At 42.4% G+C, this 19752-nt stretch overlaps 1 protein-coding gene across 21 annotated transcripts in view; it reads left to right on the top strand.

Annotated features, from left to right (window-relative positions):
• The window catches only part of GRM7 (glutamate metabotropic receptor 7), a 1280044-nt gene extending 1272333 nt beyond the window's left edge, over window positions 1–7711 (top strand). For 20 of the 21 annotated variants that reach the window (XR_005582805.1, XR_005582804.1, XM_039481474.1 and 17 more), the window contains one exon: window positions 6573–7711. Coding sequence is in view for 2 of the 21 variants with exons in the window: in XM_039481459.1 (XP_039337393.1) it covers window positions 6573–6622 (50 nt within the window). In the remaining 19 variants the exon portion in view is untranslated. Of the gene's footprint in view, window positions 1–2434; window positions 2486–6572 lie in introns of those variants that run through there. The other variant, XM_039481460.1, reaches the window with a different exon arrangement.
• The last annotated feature ends 12041 nt before the right edge of the window (window positions 7712–19752 follow it).

The raw sequence follows: 19752 nt of genomic DNA, 5'->3' as shown, positions 1-19752 counted from the left end.
GAAACCTGATTAGCTGATAAAAGTGGTTTAGCATTGTGTAATATCACAAACTATACACTTGAAAAATATTGGCAAGTAAAATAAGTGCGGCCTCATTCTTTTGCCCATTGCAATCAGACAACAGATGATTCATCACAGGACAGAGCTCCGTATTTCTTACCCTCTAAGTAAAAGGAAGACAAGGTGATACAAATAAAATCTAGTGATTAAATTATTCCTCCCCACTCACCCCAAAATAATCTTCTAATGATATTTCAGTTGTGAGATGGTGAAAATACCAAGAAATCTTCTTATAAATGACTCAGTGAAGTTTGAAAAGGTATGGAATACATTTACAAATACCAAGATGATTCAATAGAGCATTTCAACAATACCCATTAATAAAACTGGTGGGGGGAATCACTCATGGTGGAAAGATATAGCTTAAACAAAAAAAATAGTGCTGAGAATCAAAGCAGTGATCGAAAAGTACAGAAATAGTTAAGATTAAGTTAAAAATTAGGGTAAATGAGGAAAGAGAAATACACAGAAACCTATTTTGCCCAATTGAAAGTGACTTGATTCACTTTATGATGGTTCCAGTTTTGGTTTGATTTTTCTTTCAATCTTGTAGTGTCCCAGATAGTAAATATGGAGAATAAGTGCCTTGGAAACATAAATAAACAAGATACACAAATAAAGCTAACAACTGAAACTGGAAGAAGGTATCGTTTTACAACCCAGATAACCAGTCCACCAGCGGCGCTGAGTGTTGGCACTCAGAAGAAACATGAGCAAAAGAGCTGTGTCATGGAAATGCAAATGTTGAGAAGGATGAGTGGAGTCAGAAAAAAATGATCTGATGAGGAATGTGCATGTTAGAGACATGCTGAAAGTAACATCCATAAACAAAAAGAAATGAAGGTGTGCGGGCTCAGAGGATTTGGTCTTGTAATGTGCAGTCCTGACAAGTGGGTTACACAGTCCTTCAGATCAAAACTGAAGAAAAAAGACAAAGAAGCTGACCCAGCAAGAAGTGGTGGGATGTCATAAAGGAAGACATGTTAGTTAGCATGTGGTGTAAGAGAGTGTATGACATTGAGCAGAAAACTTTGGAGGGAGATAACTCGTAAAGAACACCCCGTATGATGGGACTAAAAAAGATGATAACCGGTCCAACAGCACTGTAGTTGGACATTTTAGGGCAGGGACAATCATCACATTTGGTACTTGACAATGTTTAACAGGGAAACAAAATTTTAATGATTTTTTTAGACAGAGAAGGGAACATGAATCTGTTATATTGCTCCTGGAATAAAGCACATAACTGAAAATCTTGGAAAGAAGATGCTGTAGAATTGTAAAGCAACACTATTAACAAAGCACTTCTGTATTTTAATACTTTATTCTGCGATGAATAATTTTGCAGGAATTCTTTTCATGGGGTGCATATCCTTTAATCAAGACCCATACTTTTAATGTTATGTTGATCTCTGCATGTTCACCAACAATATACATATATTAGAGATTTGATATACTATCTGTAAATTTTATTTCACTTCAGTCTTACAAAGCTGGAAGGGCAAATCCAAAGATATAATTTATTACTTGCAACTGTCTGCATACATCCAACGCCATTTAAATATAGTTATACTTTCTGGACCTTGCTTACCACTTGTTCCTATCTTATTAGATTTAAGGGATTTTTGAATCAGCAGATGTCTATAAAGTCATAAATGTTCCACTTTTCTAGAAATCAAAGTCTATATCAGTGATAAAAGGATAAGAAAGCTATGTCCATATAGATATTTACTTCATAAAGTGAATTGAGCTGAACATTGAAATCCCCAGTAATTTGCACACGTTTTATTTAACATTCATATTATGGTAGTGGCCAAAGGCCTCAAACAGGATCAGGGCTGAGTATAATAAAAACACCTACAAAGACCTGGTTCCTGCCCTAAAGAACTTACAATGCTGGAAACATAATAGTAGAAATAAACAGATAGGTAGATCAACAGTTCCCGGTGCACAGGGGCGGCTCCAGGCCCCAGCACGCCAAGCGCATGCTTGGGGCAGCGAGCCGCGGGGGGGCGCTCTGCCGGCGCCACGAGTGTGGCAGGCAGGCTGCCTTTGGCGACTTGCCTGCGGAGGGTCCGCTGGTCCCGCGGCTTCGGCGGACCTCCCACAGGAACGCCTGAGGGAGGTCCGCCGAAGCCGCGGGACCAGCGGACCCTGCGCAGGCAAACCGCCGGAGGCAGCCTGCCTGCCATGCTTGGGGCGGCAAAATCCCTAGAGCCGCCCTTGCCGGTGCACCAGGTCCCAACTGAGGATCAGGACCTGCAAATCTAAGTTAAAGACTGGATGGAGCCCAGTTCTGTAGTGATAGCACTTTACACAGGAAATTGTAACGTGTAGTTTATTTAGTTTATTTGAATGTTTTTGTTTTGAATAGATGCTCAATGAGGGAGCACGGTCCATCCTGCATTCTGAATGAAGCAAGAGTCCTCTTGGGAAAAAAATATATATGATAATGTAATTTAAAACTGTATCATCATGAGTACACCCGGGGGCGGGTGGGAGGGCAATTAATATTGCATGGGCAACTGTAAATCTGGCATTTCCTATCTTATGAGTTCTCAACTCTCGACCTAAAGAACATCATTTTAATGTTGTTTTTAAAAATGTCATAGTATATAGCGTGAAAGTATATTAGCTTACAGATGGAAAGACATATAGTTACACAGAGGAGAGTCAGTATTTGCCATTAAAATGCCGCTACTTACAAACAATCAGCATAGCACAGTATCTTTGATACTCTACCTATTTTCCATTCTAAGTACAGGGGGATATCCTAGTATCTCAGATTAAAGCATGGTAACTGTTGGTAGATGCTGAGCAGTTTTTTTGCACACTCTCTATGCATGGACATTTCTTTCTTTGAGAAAATTTTATCTCTACCTGCTTCATCATTCTAATTCCCCAAAACATTGAAGAGCTGAGACAGCAATAGTAAATCACTTACAAGGAAAGTGGTGAGTTCTCCATCTCTAAAGTCTTGAAATCAAGACTAGATGCCTTTCTGGAAGATATACTTTAGTCAAAGACAAATTATTGGGCTCATTACGGAGGTAACTGGGTAAAATTCTATGGCCTGTACTATAGAGGAGGTATCCACTAGTTCCTCTGGCCTTAAAATTGATGGATCAAGAGAAATTCCTTTTCCTCCCCCACAGAATTTAAGAAATAAATAGCTATTCTTGGCAGGGCCGCCCAGGGGGGGCAGTTTGCCCCAGGCCCCGCAGGGACCCGTCAAATCTTGGCCCAGCGGCGGTCCGGGTCTCCGGCGGCATTTCAGCGATGGGCGGGGGGGTGCCCTTCAGTGCTGCCAAAGACGTGGAGCGACTGAAGGCCGCCCGGCCGCTGAAATTCTGCCGAAGACCCTGACCGCCGCCGGGTGAGTACAAGCGCCGCAGCTGCCCCGCTTTGCCCCAGGCCCCCTGAATCCTCTGGGGGGCCCTGATTCTTGGGATATTATTTTATCCAGATCACTTATGTTGTATTTGTCAACTGTAGAAAAGCATTATTTTGTTAAAATATAACGGGGCAAATATGTACTAAAGACAACCTCATGTTCTATGATTTCATTGTTTGTATTCGATCTTTTCAATGTGAGCAAACAGAAATATATACTCACAAAAATTATTTTTATTTGAGCTCACTTGGTGTTGATGTATTTGATTTATATTGGTGCTTAGGCAGGCTGGAAAATGACAAATGAGATATTTAGGCTGATATTGGAGGATAACCAGTCACAGCAAAGCTTCAGCTGCAGAGAAAATAATTATTTCATTGGTGGGAGAGGAAAAGATCTGAAAGCTTTGGAAAAGGGATGACAATTTACGGACCAAGATTTGAGTTTATCTAAATCTCCATCTCTTTATTGGTATAAATGCAATAAACTCTCTACTGCTCTTTGAAATCCTGAAAATGTAATCGTACAAAGCCAAACTGTGTGTCACATCATAATACAGGTAATTACTATGTAAATCTTCTACGAATAAAATTGTTTAACCCATTAATTGTTACCCCCATTTGGCCCGATTCGTCAAGGTACAATGCATCCTCTTAAATGCTGAGCACCCTCCACTCCCAGAGATGATGTTGAAGGTGTTCTTAGTTTTTCCTGAGTTGGATTGAATAGATTTCTTTGACACTTACAGTGAATCTGGAAGTGACTAAGTGTAGATTTAGAATAATAATATAAAATGGCAAAGTTATATTCAAGATTCTTAAATGACACCATTAAAAATACCTAAATGTAAAATTGTTTCCTTATTTCTCTTGATCTGAGCAGTTCAGGAAGTAGCCAGTGAAGAAAATGAGCATTTTGACAAGAGTATTTATTTGGTTGCATCCTTGTACATTATATTCTTGAAACAGTCTGTGCTGTTGGTGAAAACCTTCCTTATGAGAATGAAATATCGCAGTTGCTAAACCATGGTGTTTGGCAACTTATGAATCCATTATATCAAAGTTTGAGGAAAGAATTAATAGTCCTCCCAATTTAGCTTGATTAAACACACTGGGAGTGGATTCTCAGGGGTAAACTATCATATATGCAAACTGAGGACCTTTCTCCAGCTATTTAGGCTTATATGACTAAAAAACATGTGGCAGCTCAGTTGTATTCTTTTGTGAAGATGCACAAAACTATCTCCAAATGATGTGGGTATATGTGGAGACGAGCATTTCTGACAATAATTAGTTTTATAAATATAAATGTTTTTAAATGTGGTCTAACTCTTTTTGAAGGGCAGGTATTAATGACTTTTTTTAAGTGCTAGCTTTTAAATAGCTTCAGTATTGCAAAGGCTCCTGATTTTCCTAAGTGCTAAGCACACACAATTGTATTTGACATCAAAGGGAGAGGCAATTATTAAATATCCCAGAAACTCAGGTCTTGTGTCTTTTGTATAATTTTGCAAGTTTAACTCTTATCAGGAGGATGCATCAAAACTCATTTTTACTTGCATGTTGTGTTACTTTCTGTGCATGTCTTTTATGATACACCTTTCTACTGTTTTGTGTTAAATTCAAGTTGCTCAAAGAACACAATTATCAAATAATAATAGTTAATAACTGCATCAGTTAGTAAGCATGATTATAAAAGAATTTTAAACTTTTGGGATATCAAGAGAAAAGAAAAATGTTCAGTGTAGTCTTATGGTATTATATTATATATATGTTTTCAAAAGGTTTTTAAAAACTTTTCTATCAAGACATTTGTTTCATACAAATGCTCATTTTTATGTTACATATGTGGATGGGATGTAATATATGAAAAGCCCATATTTATATAAGTAGCATATGTTTATACACTTATATATTGAATCATACAGAGTTCAAATATTTTTGTTCCACATGGGAGCTACTTGTTAAACACTATAGTTTCAAATGTCATTGAATTGTGTGTGTGGTTGCCATTGCACAAATGTTCACAATGTTTTTTACTATAAAAAAGTAGCAAAATTCATAACTTATTTATTGACTGGTTATTTATTTGTTTTATTTATTTTGCAAACTCAGATATAAATGATGGGCCTAATGGATCAGATTTCTTGATCTCCAACAGTGAACATTTAAAGTCCCCAGCAATCATTAAACTTGAATAGAAAATATTTTATTTTTAGATCTGAGAAAATGAAATTTAGCCCACGAATGTTTCCTGGAGCGGTTCTTTTCCTAGGTCTGCTTCAGGAGTCTGCTCCCCAGCTGTCCTCGTGCCCAGAGGCGGCTCCAGACCCCAGCACACCAAGCGCGTGCTTGGGGCGGCATGCCGCGGGGGGCGCTCTGCTGGTTGCCGGGAGGGCGGCAGGCGGCTCTGGTGGACCTCCTGCAGGCGTGCCTGCGGAGGGTCCGCTGGTCCCGCGGCTTCGGTGGAGCCGCGGGACCAGCAGACCCTCTGCAGGCACACCTGCGGGAGGTCCACCGGAGCCGCGGGACCGGCGACCCGCAGAGCGCCCCCCGCGGCATGCCGCCTTGCTTCGGGCGGCGAAATGTCTAGAGCCGCCTCTGCTCCTGCCTTCTGTTATGGGTCTATTACAGGATTGGGTGGGTGAGGTCCTATGGCCCACAAAGTGCAGGAGATCAGATTAGATGATCACGATGGTCCCTTCCGGCCTTAAAGTGTACGAGTCTGTGAGAGTTAAGAAGGAAGAGAATGTGTTACCGTAAAACATAAAAACAAAATACCCTTAATGGAATCTAGTCCTTGTGTCTCCGTGCTGCAAAGACACAGAGACTGCAAAACTATGAAAAATCAATTTATGGTAATTTTGTTTGTTATATTCAGAACCGGGGACACCACTTAAATTGATCTAATCAGTAATCTTCTTAGATTAATATTAATAAACTGATGTCTTCTAAGGGGAAGTAGTTGCCAGGTAAAGATATCAGTGCAAAGGGGTCACCATCTGCTTATCTTCTCTCATCACTGTGTCGACTAATTAGGAGATAATAGTAGGCCTTTTTAAGGACAGTTTCAGATTTCCAGGTCAGTGACTTTTTTCCATCTTCCTCCTTTCTTTCAGGCCCTGCTGCAAAAAAGAAGTATGTCAGTTATAATAACCTGGTTATCTAGTCCATTTCTTCAGACAGAGTTGAGGAAGGATGAAGATTTTCATCCATTCAGTCACCCAAACTGCCATATGCCTCTCCCTGACCTGCAGTGTATCCACCACTGGAGAAGCTTAAAGGCCAGGCAGTTAATATGGAGACCAATGTCAGAGGACCAAGCGTTCTGAACAGCTGCTATATGAAATATCCTTAATTATTCTTGGCTTAATAAGTCACTGGCACTGTGGGCTGTGACCTTGGACCTTCTCTATGTATGGGAAGTATGAAAACTGAGTACCCAGCTCGAATACATGAGTACCCAGCTCTTTATGGGTGAACTGCATTTAGCGACAGTGACTTTACAGGGGCTAATTCTGTCTTTATATGTACTTCCAGACTGCAAGTTTTTGAAATTTCTGTACAGTTTGTGAGGAATTTTGCATATTTCCATCCATGTTGTTTCAAAGATTCACTGTTTGTTTTGAATGCACAGTTGCATTGAAGACCTATTCTCTCAGATGTTAGCACATTAAAAACAAATCTGAGGATTTAAAAGAACTATGTACATGACTTGTATAATTATTATTGTATCACTGCAATCCATATTTTTTTTTAAATTCAACAACAAGAACAAAAAGTTATTTAAAGACCAAAAACTGTGCTGGCGAAGTGAGCCCCTGCCTTTCATAAGTATGATGGGCTGCAGATGAAGCAAGAAGGATATTGCTTGGTTTTAATAGAGGTCTTGATATGTGGAATGCATGCCAGTAATGTATTTTACAGTACATGTTAATAATTTGTTTGATATTTGTATTTGTGTTCTATTTTGTTATTTTAGTTAAGATATATGACTATTTTGCAATAATTTCAATTATTCTTACAATATTTGGAAGAAGGAATATGGCTTTTACATGTCTTAAGGTTTTTCTTTGTTGATGCCCACCATGATTGACCAGTGTGATGAGGACTTAAAAAAAAAAAAAAAAAAGCATGTATGTTTTATACTGTTTGTAATAAGTAATTTCGTTAATCTTGCTGCTTATGTGCCAATTAGTGAAAACAATCTTTCCGGCAAACTCCTCCCCCCTTTCCATTCTCTCTCGATCCTGTGATATTGTCCAAGAATGTATCAATAAAAGGTTTTGGTTAACTTTTTTTTATTTACGGCAATAAATATCTTTAGTTGTTTCTTCCCCTGCCCCTTTTAGTTAGTTTATTCATGAGAGTTGTCACATGTGGAGCTGAAAAAGATGTAGAAGTACTTTGACCAGATTGGGCCTAAATTTTTGAAAAGTCACTGGGCACTCAATCTGAGGCAATTTAAAGGGGCCTGTTTTTTTCAGAATGAGCTGAGCCCCTGCCCTCTTCAAATCAGGTCTTTCAGTGTGTGTCAGTGTGGACACTCCAAAATTGAGGTTCTCCAAATCACTAATGACATTTGAAAATATAGGCACAAGGCCTGATTAACACTGAGATACTAAAGTGGTTCAGTAATGTCACTCCATTAATTTCAGGGGAATGATGCCGATGCAAAACTGAAGTAATCAACACGAGTTATCAGTAGTGAATCAGATCCACACTTTCCAAATGTGGATCAAGAACCAAAACTCAGATTCCCTTGAAAAGTGAGAGCAGTAATTGTGGATGGGCAGAATTTTGTTCATGTTGTTTCATGCCTCTAAAGCTCAACAAGTAGTTCCCCATTTCAAGTGGCTACAAGAGCATCCCTTGTACCTGAAGAACGCTGATGGCAAGATCAAAACTGAGCTGAAAATCACTTCAATCATTAGTCATTGCTAAGCCTATTTTAACTTGTATGCTCCTTAGACATTCTTTGCTTCCTGAATACTGGGTTGGTTGTTCTTTTTTTCCCAAACTTTCAGCCTGGGCTTATAAAACTTAAACACTGATCACTTCTCTGGTGCCTTTTTGGTCTCACCACAGTAGCAGCTCTGAAGCCAAGCTGATATTTAGGACTGGTTGGATGGGCTCTAAGTGACTGGAGGCATTTGATCACATTTTGGGGACTAATGGCAGAAGCTCTTTTGCAGCCTCTCTTGTCCACTGCAGCCTTCAGGGGACCATGACAAAAGATAACACAATTATCAGTGCCCTTCAGATGGGCAAAAGACCTGTGCAGGTGTTATAATCTGTACCTTGTATCTCTTCAACAAAGTGAGCATCTAATACTGCAGGTAATATTCTTAACTGGAACAATATTTTTTTTTGACAGAGTAGGGACAACAGAATTGAACCCAGAAACTGTAAGAATGAAGAAATGCTTCCTTGTTTCCACTATTTGGAAGGAGTTAATAGAACCTGGTTTTATAGATCAGAACTTCACGAAATAGTTACTATAGATATTTTAGTATGACTACAGCCTTGGTTCTTGAGATCTTGGGTGGTTGAGATCTAAAGTACTCTTCTATATCCTCATCCTAGAAGAAGCCATGTATATATTCCTGTGATCTAGAACAAAAGTAAACTAAGGGCTCTGCCAAATAGCTTGAGCTGTCCAATGCCAGCCTGAAATGACTGCATCTTCCCTGTGTCTTGAAAAATACCAAAGTTAATAAACTGGCTCATGAGTGAAGATCATGACCTTCCTGAACAATCAAAGGTCAATTTGCAGGGCATTTGTGGAGTGAGAGAGCATAGGAAAAAGGTGATAAAGTGATACAGGCGGGGAGAAGCAATTCATTTCCATTTCCATTGCAACACAAGAGAAAAAAAATGTCACACCTGCATGCTACCTTTGGAAAAGCAACAATATTTTGAGCGCAATTTGAAGATTAGTTTCTAAAGTATTTAGCGTCCCATTTTATCTAGACAACTTGATAAATTACACTGATGAAGGTAATCAGCATCAAAAGAAAATTTGACAGCTGCAACGTACTTTGCCCACAACAGACAGTTAGGGTATGAAAGCCTCTGTTTGCCAATTCTATTGACTCTTTATGCATATAACATAAGAGGAGTAGTTTGGTACTTTTTCAACTATAGAGCTAGGTGGATTGAATTATAGCAGAATTAAATGAATAAAATCCCAATTAAGGGAGTTACTGATAGGAAAGGAGTATCTGGATAGTGACTAATAAAGGGAGAATAGCCTGTGTTCATTATTTTTTAAAAAAAATTCTTCTCAGTGCTACTTATCTAAACTCTGTGCAAAATCCATAAACACAAGGCCAGAACTTCAGCTGGTGTAAATCCGTATCATTTAAAAGCGTGAACTCATCCCAATGAAAATAACTCTCCCCTCAAGCAACACTTCTGTTTCCAAATGCCTACTCACTCCCTTCCACCAGGAAAAAAACAGCAGCATGTCCTGTGATCCGAAATTTAGTAAACCACCGGGAGAAGTAAATCTCAGAGCCAATAATAACGAACCATCAAGCCTCTACCATTTCAGTCAAAGGGTGGTTGGGAGGGGGAGGCTATTCACTCAAGTGACTTGGACACTCAAAAGGGGGCCCCAAGCCAAACAAGGGGTGAGTTTGGTGGCTTCTACAATGGGCGAGGGAATGAAAGGACCAGACAGGCCAGGTTCCCTGTGAGATTTCCAGCCCCCACAGGACTTGCAGGAGAGGAGTGGGGGTCTTGCAATCTGTGGTATGAGATTTGGATCCCACAAATGATCCCTGAGCTTCCTGTTTGCTGTGCTGTCCAGCAGTGTGTCAATAGCTGCTTAACTGCAGATGCAGGCAGAAGCCTCATCCAGGCAGGGTTTTGCCTCTGACCCTTCACACCCCAGACTAAGCCTGGCTGAGCAGCATGAGGCCAGAGCAAATGACATCAATGGAAGGAACATGAGGCAGCATTGGGACTGTGCTGCATGGACCGGTAGGCTGATGAGGGGACTGCTGTATAAGGAAAGTGGTTCTTGGGTCCAGGTGCAGGTGCCCTGGAACTGCACTAGCCTAAGCTGTACCTGAGCCCCAGTGTTCCCCACCCTTCCTTATGTGTTCTCCACCACCAGTGAGACCCCTGCCTCACAGGGAAGGGCTGGTCCCAAGTCCAAGGGTGCCTTAAATGGGACCCCCCTAAGGCTGAGCCTTAAATGGGAAGCTGCTGCTCAGTGAGCTGGGACGTTGGCTGGAGGGAACCATGGGGCTGGCTATGAGTGCTGTGCTGGGCCCAAGTCCACCAGTCCCAGCACCGGCTGAGCCCAATCCTTGCAGGGGGAGGAGCAACATACTTTGCAGTTTGGCAGGAAGTTGGCTTTGTTTTTATTGTGTTGAAAATACCACCTTTGCCCAGTGAGCACCAGCGCATCCCCCACGCTGAATCAGGCCTTAAGGTGTGCTGGCCCTTGGCCCTCAGCAGGTAGGAGGATGTTGGAAAATGGGATTGGCTTCAGAGAAGGCTCACTGGGATGAGTGTGTCTAAACAAACCTGCCTGACAGAGCATCAAGGCATGCACTGAGCACCATGTGGACTAGATCCGCTACAAGGGGAGCTGCTTTCTGAGAGCTGCGGGGAGGTGTAACCCTTCTTGAGCAAGAGCTAATGGGTGGGCATTAAAGATGATTAATTGCAATAAGACGTGATGTCTTAATAGTAATTGTCCACTCCAGCAACTTGACATGGCAGGGGTAAATGTGGTAGTACACATTCTAAATGAAGGCTGGGTGTCTGTCTCAAAAAGATTTTTCTAGTTTGGCCGCACATTGCTGGGTTTGACTGTTACACTTATGTAGTAGGTCAGGCTAGTGCCTGCCACTTGGGGGAGGGACATTTGCTGGTCTGTGCGATTCATAGTTTTGTCTCTTATTTTGGGGTGGAGGGATTAGGCCAGACATGACTATTGTACTCACCTAGTCTGACCTGTATTTCTGGACCGGAAGGGGTCCTCCAGTGATTCCTGGAGCATGTTTTGTAGCCAGGCAATTAAAAATAGCAACATTGCTACTGACGGTAACACCCAACTTAGCGGCCACTCCCACTAAGCAGCTGCCCATGGAAAGAAACCACCTCCAAATGGCCTCAAATGTCCAGCGTGCATTTCCACTCCATCCTTATTGGAAAAAACTATCCCCATTGAAAGACACAGTTGGCTTGTGATCTAGTGAGTTAGATGAGTTTTCTGTGGTCTCAGATGCCTGTACTGCCCTGAGTGCCCCCATGCACACTTGGCCCTGTCGCCCTACTCCTATCCTGAGCATTCTTTCTCTCTATGAAGTCTGCCCCAACATTAAGTGCATCTTCCCAACCAGGCATAGGCAGCAGCCCAAACTCCTGAGGAGTGGGGCTAGGGCCAACATAACTGCAAAGGCAATGGTGCCAATTAACATGGGCGGTTTAAGGGATTATCCCAACAAGGTGGCTGCACTATACTTGTGGGATGATTTTGTTCAGGGTAGAGGGTGCTGAATGAAGGGCTGAGGGTACACAGTGTGGCACATGTCCTTGGCTGTGCCATCCATGCTTGAGGTTAATATCCAAAGGTGATTTGTTTGTGCAGGGTGGGAGATACTGTACAACAAATTGGTTGCCTAAGCTCCATATCACTACCGTGCACCATGTCCAAGAATGTGTGTGGTGAGTATTGCCTCATTCACCGTAGGGTTTGGTGGACTACAGTATGCCCATACAAGTTGGATAGGGTCTGAAGGAAGGCCAACTGGAAAATATTGACATGGATGAGGTCTCGAGCTGGCTTGGTTATTGGCCATGGCCACAGAGCCCAGAGTATCGCCAAACTTTAGCAAGAGGATAGTGTGCACGTCTCTGCTATAAGTGCCAATTTGTTCCTAGGCAATTTTGGTACTGGGTTGGCCAAACTTCAGGGTAGCCTGGGTGAGGTGGGGTAGAGAAAGCCAAATGGATGCTGGCATTTCCTTATGGCAGGTGCACAGATCAGGAACTCGGTGGTTTAGACTCCAGCTCCAAAAAAAGGTAACACAGTGGGCAACCCAAGGCCAGCTTCTTATGAGATGGGGTCAGCGGGTCTAACACAATTTGTGCTGGGGGGGTGCAGCTGTGAACCAGGGGTCATGGCACTACACCAGGGGATTGTCCCAGCCAATGACATTTATGGTAGTGCTAGTCGGGCAAGAAGGGGCTCTGGGGTACGCACTGGGCTGTTTCCCAACAAGAACTTTGGATGTAATTTGACTAAGAAAGTTGTGTCCTGATTAAAAGCCATGTCCTTTTCTTCTTCCCAGTGATGACCATGCCAGTGGTTGCATTATAAGGGAAGACAGGTGGTCACTCAGGTAAGTACGACCCAAAACAGTTGGTACCCATGAGGTACATACATTCATATCCAGTGTTGTTTACATTATGGTAATACTCAAGGCTAGAGAATAGACATTAAAAAGTGTCTACAAACCTATCAGTAAGTATGGTACTTTGGCTTCTTACAGATTTTCTTCTCTTTCCTTTCCAAGGTCAGCACCGTCAAATGGGAGTGGGCAAACACTTGAGATGCAGCTAGCCTCCCACCCCACTTTGGCAATTATCCTAAGTGGAAGGGGCACTTAGGCATGGGACTCTCCCCATTCTTCTTAGCCTGAAATGGTTTGTATACTTGGAATGCCTGTGAATTTCCTTTTCACCACTATCGGTTTATATTTCTGAAAAATCACATGTAACTTTGTTTTGCTTTCATGGTGTGCTATAGCAGCAGCTTTGCACTTACGAGAGCATTCAGTCAGAAAGATTTAGGAAGAGATCAAAGACAACTTTACTACTAAATACAACAGCTTCTAAAAAAGTACAGTCAACCTGTGGACTTCCATGATAGAGGATATTGTGAAGGCCAATACACTAACTGGGTTCAAAAATGAATAAGATAAATTCATAGAAGATCGCTCCATCAATGGCTGTTAGCGAGGATGCATAGGCATGGGACCTGGCTTCCCGCTCCTGGGTCCCAGCTGCCGGCTCCGGGGGGTGGGTGGCTTTAAGCACCCCCACTATTCGAAATGTTCCTGCACCACTGCCAGGAAGGGCAGCGATGGTATCCCTAGTCTCTGTTTGCCAGAAGAATAGGCAGAAGGGGATGGTTCATTTGATGGTTACCTGTTCTGTTCATTCCCTCTGGGGCATCTAGGATTGGGCACTGTCGGAAGTCAGGATACTGGGCAAGATTGACCTTTACTCTGATTCAGTAAGGCTGTTCTTATGTGCTTCACGCGTAATGCCAGATGTTTCTTCCAGACCCAAGTGCCTATACATTCAGGTCAAAGGAATGTGTAAATTATATGTCTCAATACCATCCGCTGATGTCCAATAACATATGATCGACCCTAATGTCATTCAGTTGGCATCCAGAACTACTTCTGAACCTATCTGAAGGACGATGGGGCAGGAGTTGGGGACTAGTTGACGAAAGCTGGAGGATCAATGATTTGGGTTCCTCTTGAGATTGCTTTGCTTGAAGATTTGAGTTTACCAGTCGGGTCTGATTTGCAGCTGATCCCTCCCCGACAAAAACAGTTGCAAGCCCCTTTGTGACTCAGTCATTGCTAGCTGGACAGAGCTTTAGTTATTGCAAGGTTTTTATTGTGCATGCAATCATATATACTACGCGCACCTGTTTTACAGTTCTAAAAAAAATAGCCAAAAACGTTGCAGCGCCCTACATTTTTGAAGCTTGTGCTAATCCCAAATCATCACTGTGATGCAGAGTGCAGTGAACCAAAACACAGCGAAGTTCTGAAGGAACAATCATGTTTAAACACTCTGTAAACTTTCTGTTAAATTAGATTTCAAATGCAATAAAAAAATGCTTAAAAGCCACTTAGCTGAAGGAAATGCATGAAAACTTTTATCAGAAATTGTCATAAAACCTGTGCTTGGCAGAGTGAAGTAGCTGTAATCAGGTCTATATGCCCTCTTGAATCATGCCCAAGCTTTTAATAACAGTTAACAGACGCACTGACAAGACAAAAACATCAGCTCCAATGATGATTTATTTCCTTTGAGTGGGTGGGGAGTCTCTCTCCCGCCCCCTCTCTCTTTGGTAACTAGTTTAGTAGCTCTTGCATAGTTACAAAAATCTCTAAAGTATTTGCAGTTAATTAACAGGATGTGGAAACTGATTTTACCTAATTTTGAACACTCTCCCTCTGTAGATTGGAAAATTTGCCTCAAATTTTACACTAATTGGGTATGCATCTCACTTAGGAGAGATTGTGGGGGGAAAGAGCACAGCACTAGAGAAAGAAAATGTCTAATAAAAAATTATGGGCCTGACACTCAACCAGGATAACTCTGTGTATTTTTTTAATAGCAGCTTAGATTCTGGCCCTAAGAGCCTGCATCTCGTCTCACCAGTTTTAAAATATTGTATTACCTTTTATTTCAGTGGAATTACTTCTGCTTTACATTGGTGTGAGGTGAGCCTCAACTTCTTTTTCAAATACATGAGTACAACCGTTCAAATCTAGGGCATCCACTTTCAACGCACGGGTGGGGTTGTTCTCCTACTCCATTTACGTGGGATAGCTATCCCTTTCGTGACAAAATATGGGCCAGCTTCTAAGCGGTTCAGAGGCTCAGCTCCTTTAAGGAGTTGTCAGTGATGACTGGAGAAAGACAATTCAGGTGCACAGTAACTTTTGAGATGTCAAAATTTGTTTTCGTTTTGCATTAGAGCCACAGCAAAATCTTTCAAACTTTTTTTTTTGCGAAAATCAAATTATGACACAATGTCCACCTTTGGCATAGAAGTGTGCGCATGCCCACACACACTCTTCTGATTGACAAAATTGTAACTGAAATCAATACACAGCAAAGTGGGAGGACCTATCTAGTGGGGTCCTGGGTTCAATACTATTCAATATTTTCATTAATGACTTGGATTATGAGGTGGAGGATATGTTGATAAAATTTGCAGATGACACCAAGAGGGGGAGAGAGGGCAAGCAATTTGGGGGACTGGATTAAAATTCAAAATGGCCTTGATGAATTGGAGAATTGGTCTGAAATCAACAAGCTGAAATTCAATAAAGGTCACATGCTCAAATACTAAATGGTAACAACTGGGTAAGCAATACTATTACAGAAAAGAATCCAGGCATTATTATGGAATACATATTAATCTGAGAAGCAATATGACTGGAACTAATTAATTAATTGATTAAACACTTACGTCACTAGCACCAGATGATATGCACCAGAGAGTTCTGAAGGAACTCAAATATGAAATTGCAGAACTAATAACTGTTGTATGTAACCTATCACTTAAATCAGCTTCTGTAACAGATGACTGGAGAATAGTTAATATCATGGCAATTTTAAAAGAAGGCTCCAGACGCAATTACTAGCTGGTAAGCCTGACTTCAGTACCAGGCAAATTGGTTGAAATGATAGCAAAGACCAGAATTATCAGACACATAAATTAATACATTTTGTTAGAGAAGGCTCAGTGTGGCTTTTGTAAAGGGAAATCATGCCTCACCAATCTATTAGCATTCTTTGAGGAGCTCAAATTAACATGTGGACAAGGGTGAGCCAGTGGTTGTAGTGTACTTGGATTTTCAGAAAGACTTTGACAAAATCCCTCACCAAAACAAACTAAGCACTCATGGGATAAGAGAAAAGGTCCTCTCAGGAATCAGTAGCTGGTTAAAAGTTAGGGGCAAAAAGGGTAGGAATAAATAGTCAGAATTGAGAGAGGTAAATAAAGGTGTCTCCCTTTGGTGTTAATGTGCATTAACACCAGTGTTGCTCAATCAATTCATAAAGGATTTGGAAAAAGGGGTAAACAGTGAGGAGATAAAGTTTGCAGAGGATACAAAATTACTTAAGAGAGTTAAGTCCATAGTTGACTGCAAAGAATTACAAAGGGATGTCACAAAACTGGGTGACTGGACAACAAAATGGCAGCTGAACTTCAATGTTGATAAATGCAAAATAATGCAAATTGGAAAACGTAATCCCAACTTTAAATACAAAATGATGGGAGCTAAATTAGCTGTTGCACCTCAAGACAAACATCTTGGAGTCATTGTGGATAATTCTCTGAAAAACAGCCACTCAGTGAGTGGTGGCAGTCACTAAAAAAAGCTAAAGCAGAATTTTAGGAACCATTAGGAAATGGAAAACTGATAAAAGAGTAAATAGCATAATGCCACTGTATAAATCCATTGTATGCCCACACCTTGAATACTGGGTGCAGTTCTGGTCATGCAATCTCGAGAAAAAATATTATATTAGAAATGTCAAAGGTACAGAGACAGGCAATAAAAATGATTAAGGCTATGGAACTTCTTCCATATGAGGAGAGAGTAAAAAGACTGGGACTGTCCAACTTGGGGTATGTCTACACTACGGGATTATTCCGATGTTACAGAAACCGTTTTTTTAAACAGATTGTATAAAGTCGAGTGCACGTGGCCACACTAAGCACATTAATTTGGTGGTGTGCGTCCATGTACCGAGGCTAGCATCGATTTCCGGAGCGTTGCACTGTGAGTAGATATCCCATAGCTATCCCTTAGTTCCCGCAGTCTCCTCCGCCCATTGGAATTCTGGGTTGAGATCCCAATGCATGATGGGGCAAAAACAGTGTCGCGAGTGATTCTGGGTAAATGTCGTCACTCAATCCTTCCTCCGTGAAAGCAACGGCAGACAATCATTTCACACCCTTTTTCCCTGGATTGTCCTGGCAGATGCCATAGCATGGCAACCATGGAGCCTGTTTAGCCTTTTGTCATTGTCACCGTATGTGTACTGGATGCTGCTGACAGATGTGGTACTGCAGTGGTACGCAGCAGCATTCATCCGCCTTTGCAAGGTAGCAGAGATGGTTACCAGCCCTATATCACCGTCTGCAATTGGAAATTGGCGATGATGGTTATCAATCCTTTTGTACCGTCTGCTGCTGTCATGGGTGCTTCTGGCTGGCCTTGGTGAGGTCGGCCGGGGGCACATGGACAAAACTGGGAATGCCTTCCCAGGTCATTCCTTTTTTATGTTTTGTCTACAAATAGAGTCAGTCCTGCCTAGAATATGGGGCAAGTGTACTAGAGAACCAGAGAGCACAGCCGATCCGGGTCAGAGCCCCAGATATCCCGCAGGAATGATGAGCTGTATGCCCCTGCAACAACCCCACCCATTGCTTCCCTCCTCCCACACCTTTCCTGGGCTACTGTGGCAGTGTCCCCCCATTTGTGTGATGAAGTAATAAAGAATGCATGAATAAGAAACACTGACTTTTTAGTGAGCTAAAATGAGGGGGAGGCAGCCGCCCGCTGCTATGATAGTCCAGGCAGTACAGAATCTTCATTAGACATGAAGGAGGTGGGGGAAGGCGCTCAGCCTCCAGTTGCTATGATGAGGACGGTTTTCAATCCTTCTGTATTGTCTGTCGGGAATAACAGGGAGTCACTCCCATTTTTGCCCAGGCGCCCCCGGCCGACCTCACCGAGGCCAGCCAGGAGCACTCATGGGATGATGAGGACGGATATAAGTCATTTTGCACCATCTGCCACTGGGGAGGGGAGAGGCTGCTGCTGTTCAGCGCTGCAGCACCCCGTCTACCAGCAGCATGCAGTAGACATAGGGTAACATTGAAAAAAGGCGAGAAACAAGTTTTTCCCCTTTTCTTTCGGGGGGGGAAGGGGTAAATTGACGCCATATACCCTGAAACACCCGGGAAAATGTTTTTGACCTTTCAGGCATTGGGAGCTCAGCAAAGAATGCAAATGCTTTTTGGAGACTGCGGGGACTGTGGGATAGCTGGCGTCCTCAGTCCCCCCCTCCCTCCCTCCATGAGCATCCATTTGATTCTTTGTTCTTTCCATTACGCTTCTCATGCAGCACTGTGCTGAGTCCCTGCTGTGGCCTCTGTCTATCCTAGCCTGGAGATTTTTTCAAATGCTTTGGCATTTCATCTTCTGTAATGGAGCTCTGATAGAACAGATTTGTCTCCCCATACAGTGATCAGATCCAGTATCTCCCGTATGGTCCATGCTGGAGCTCTTTTTGGATTTGGGACTGCATCACTGATCAAAGCTCCACGCTGGGCAAACAGGAAATGAAATTCAAAAGTTCGCGGGGCTTTTCCTGTCTACCTGGCCAGTGCATCCAAGTTCAGATTGCTTTCCAGAGCGGTCACAATGGTACACTGTGGGATACTGCCCGGAGGCCAATACCGTTGCATTGCGGCCACACTAACCCTAATCTGACATGGCAATACCGATTTCAGCACTACTCTCCTCGTCGGGGAAGAGTACAGAAATCGGTTTTAAGAGCCCTTTATATCGATATATAATTCGTTAATTTGGTTTAACGCTGCTAAATTCGGTTTAAACGCGTAGTGTAGACCAGGCCTTGAAGAAGTGATGACTAAAGGGGGATATGCTATAGGTCTATAAAATCATGAATGGTGTGGAGAAAGCAACAAAGGGTATGTCTACACTACATCAATCCCCGAACGCACTCCCTGTTGACTCTGGAACTCCACCAGGATGAGAGGCAGAAGCGGACTCAACGGGGGAGCGGCAGCCGTCAATCCCACGCCACGAGGAGGTGAAGTAAGTCAATCTAAGTCAATCTAAATCGACCCCCGCCCCCAGTGTAGCCCCCAGTGTAGCCCAGGCCTAAGTGAGTATTATTACACCTTCACATAACACAAGAACCAGGAACACCCAATGAAAACGAACAGAAGTATGTCTTCACCCAACCCACAGTCAACCTGTGGAACTCATTGCCAGGTAATGTTGTGAAGGCCAAAAGTATATAACTGGATTCAAAAGAATAATTAGATAAGTTCATGGAGAATAGGTCCATTGATGGCTGTTAGCTAAAATGGTCAGGGACACAACCCCCATACCTTGGGGTCACTTGATAATTGCCCTGTTCTGATCATTCCCTTTGAAGGCTCTAGCACTGGCCACTGTCAGACGACTAGATAGTGGGCTAGCTGGACCATTGGCCTGTCCCAGTATGAACATTCTTATCTTTTCATGTTCTTCTGAAGTTGCAAAAAAGGCTTATATTCTTGGGGACATTAAGAGGAGTGTTTGATGTAAGATATGAGAGGTACTTTTTCTGCTTTGCTTGGCACTGGTGAGGCAAGAGATGGAGTAGTGTGTCATATGTGGGTGCCACACTTTAAAAAAAGAAGAGGGCAAACTAGGGACTCCAGAGCAGAGCAACAAAAATAATACATGGTTTTAATCTGTGAACAAAGGTTGTTAA

This window comes from Mauremys reevesii, linkage group 7 (assembly GCF_016161935.1).
Source record: "Mauremys reevesii isolate NIE-2019 linkage group 7, ASM1616193v1, whole genome shotgun sequence".
NCBI lineage: Eukaryota > Metazoa > Chordata > Testudines > Geoemydidae > Mauremys > Mauremys reevesii.
Note: the sequence above shows the minus strand (reverse complement) of the source record. Positions and strands in the feature narration are given on the sequence as shown.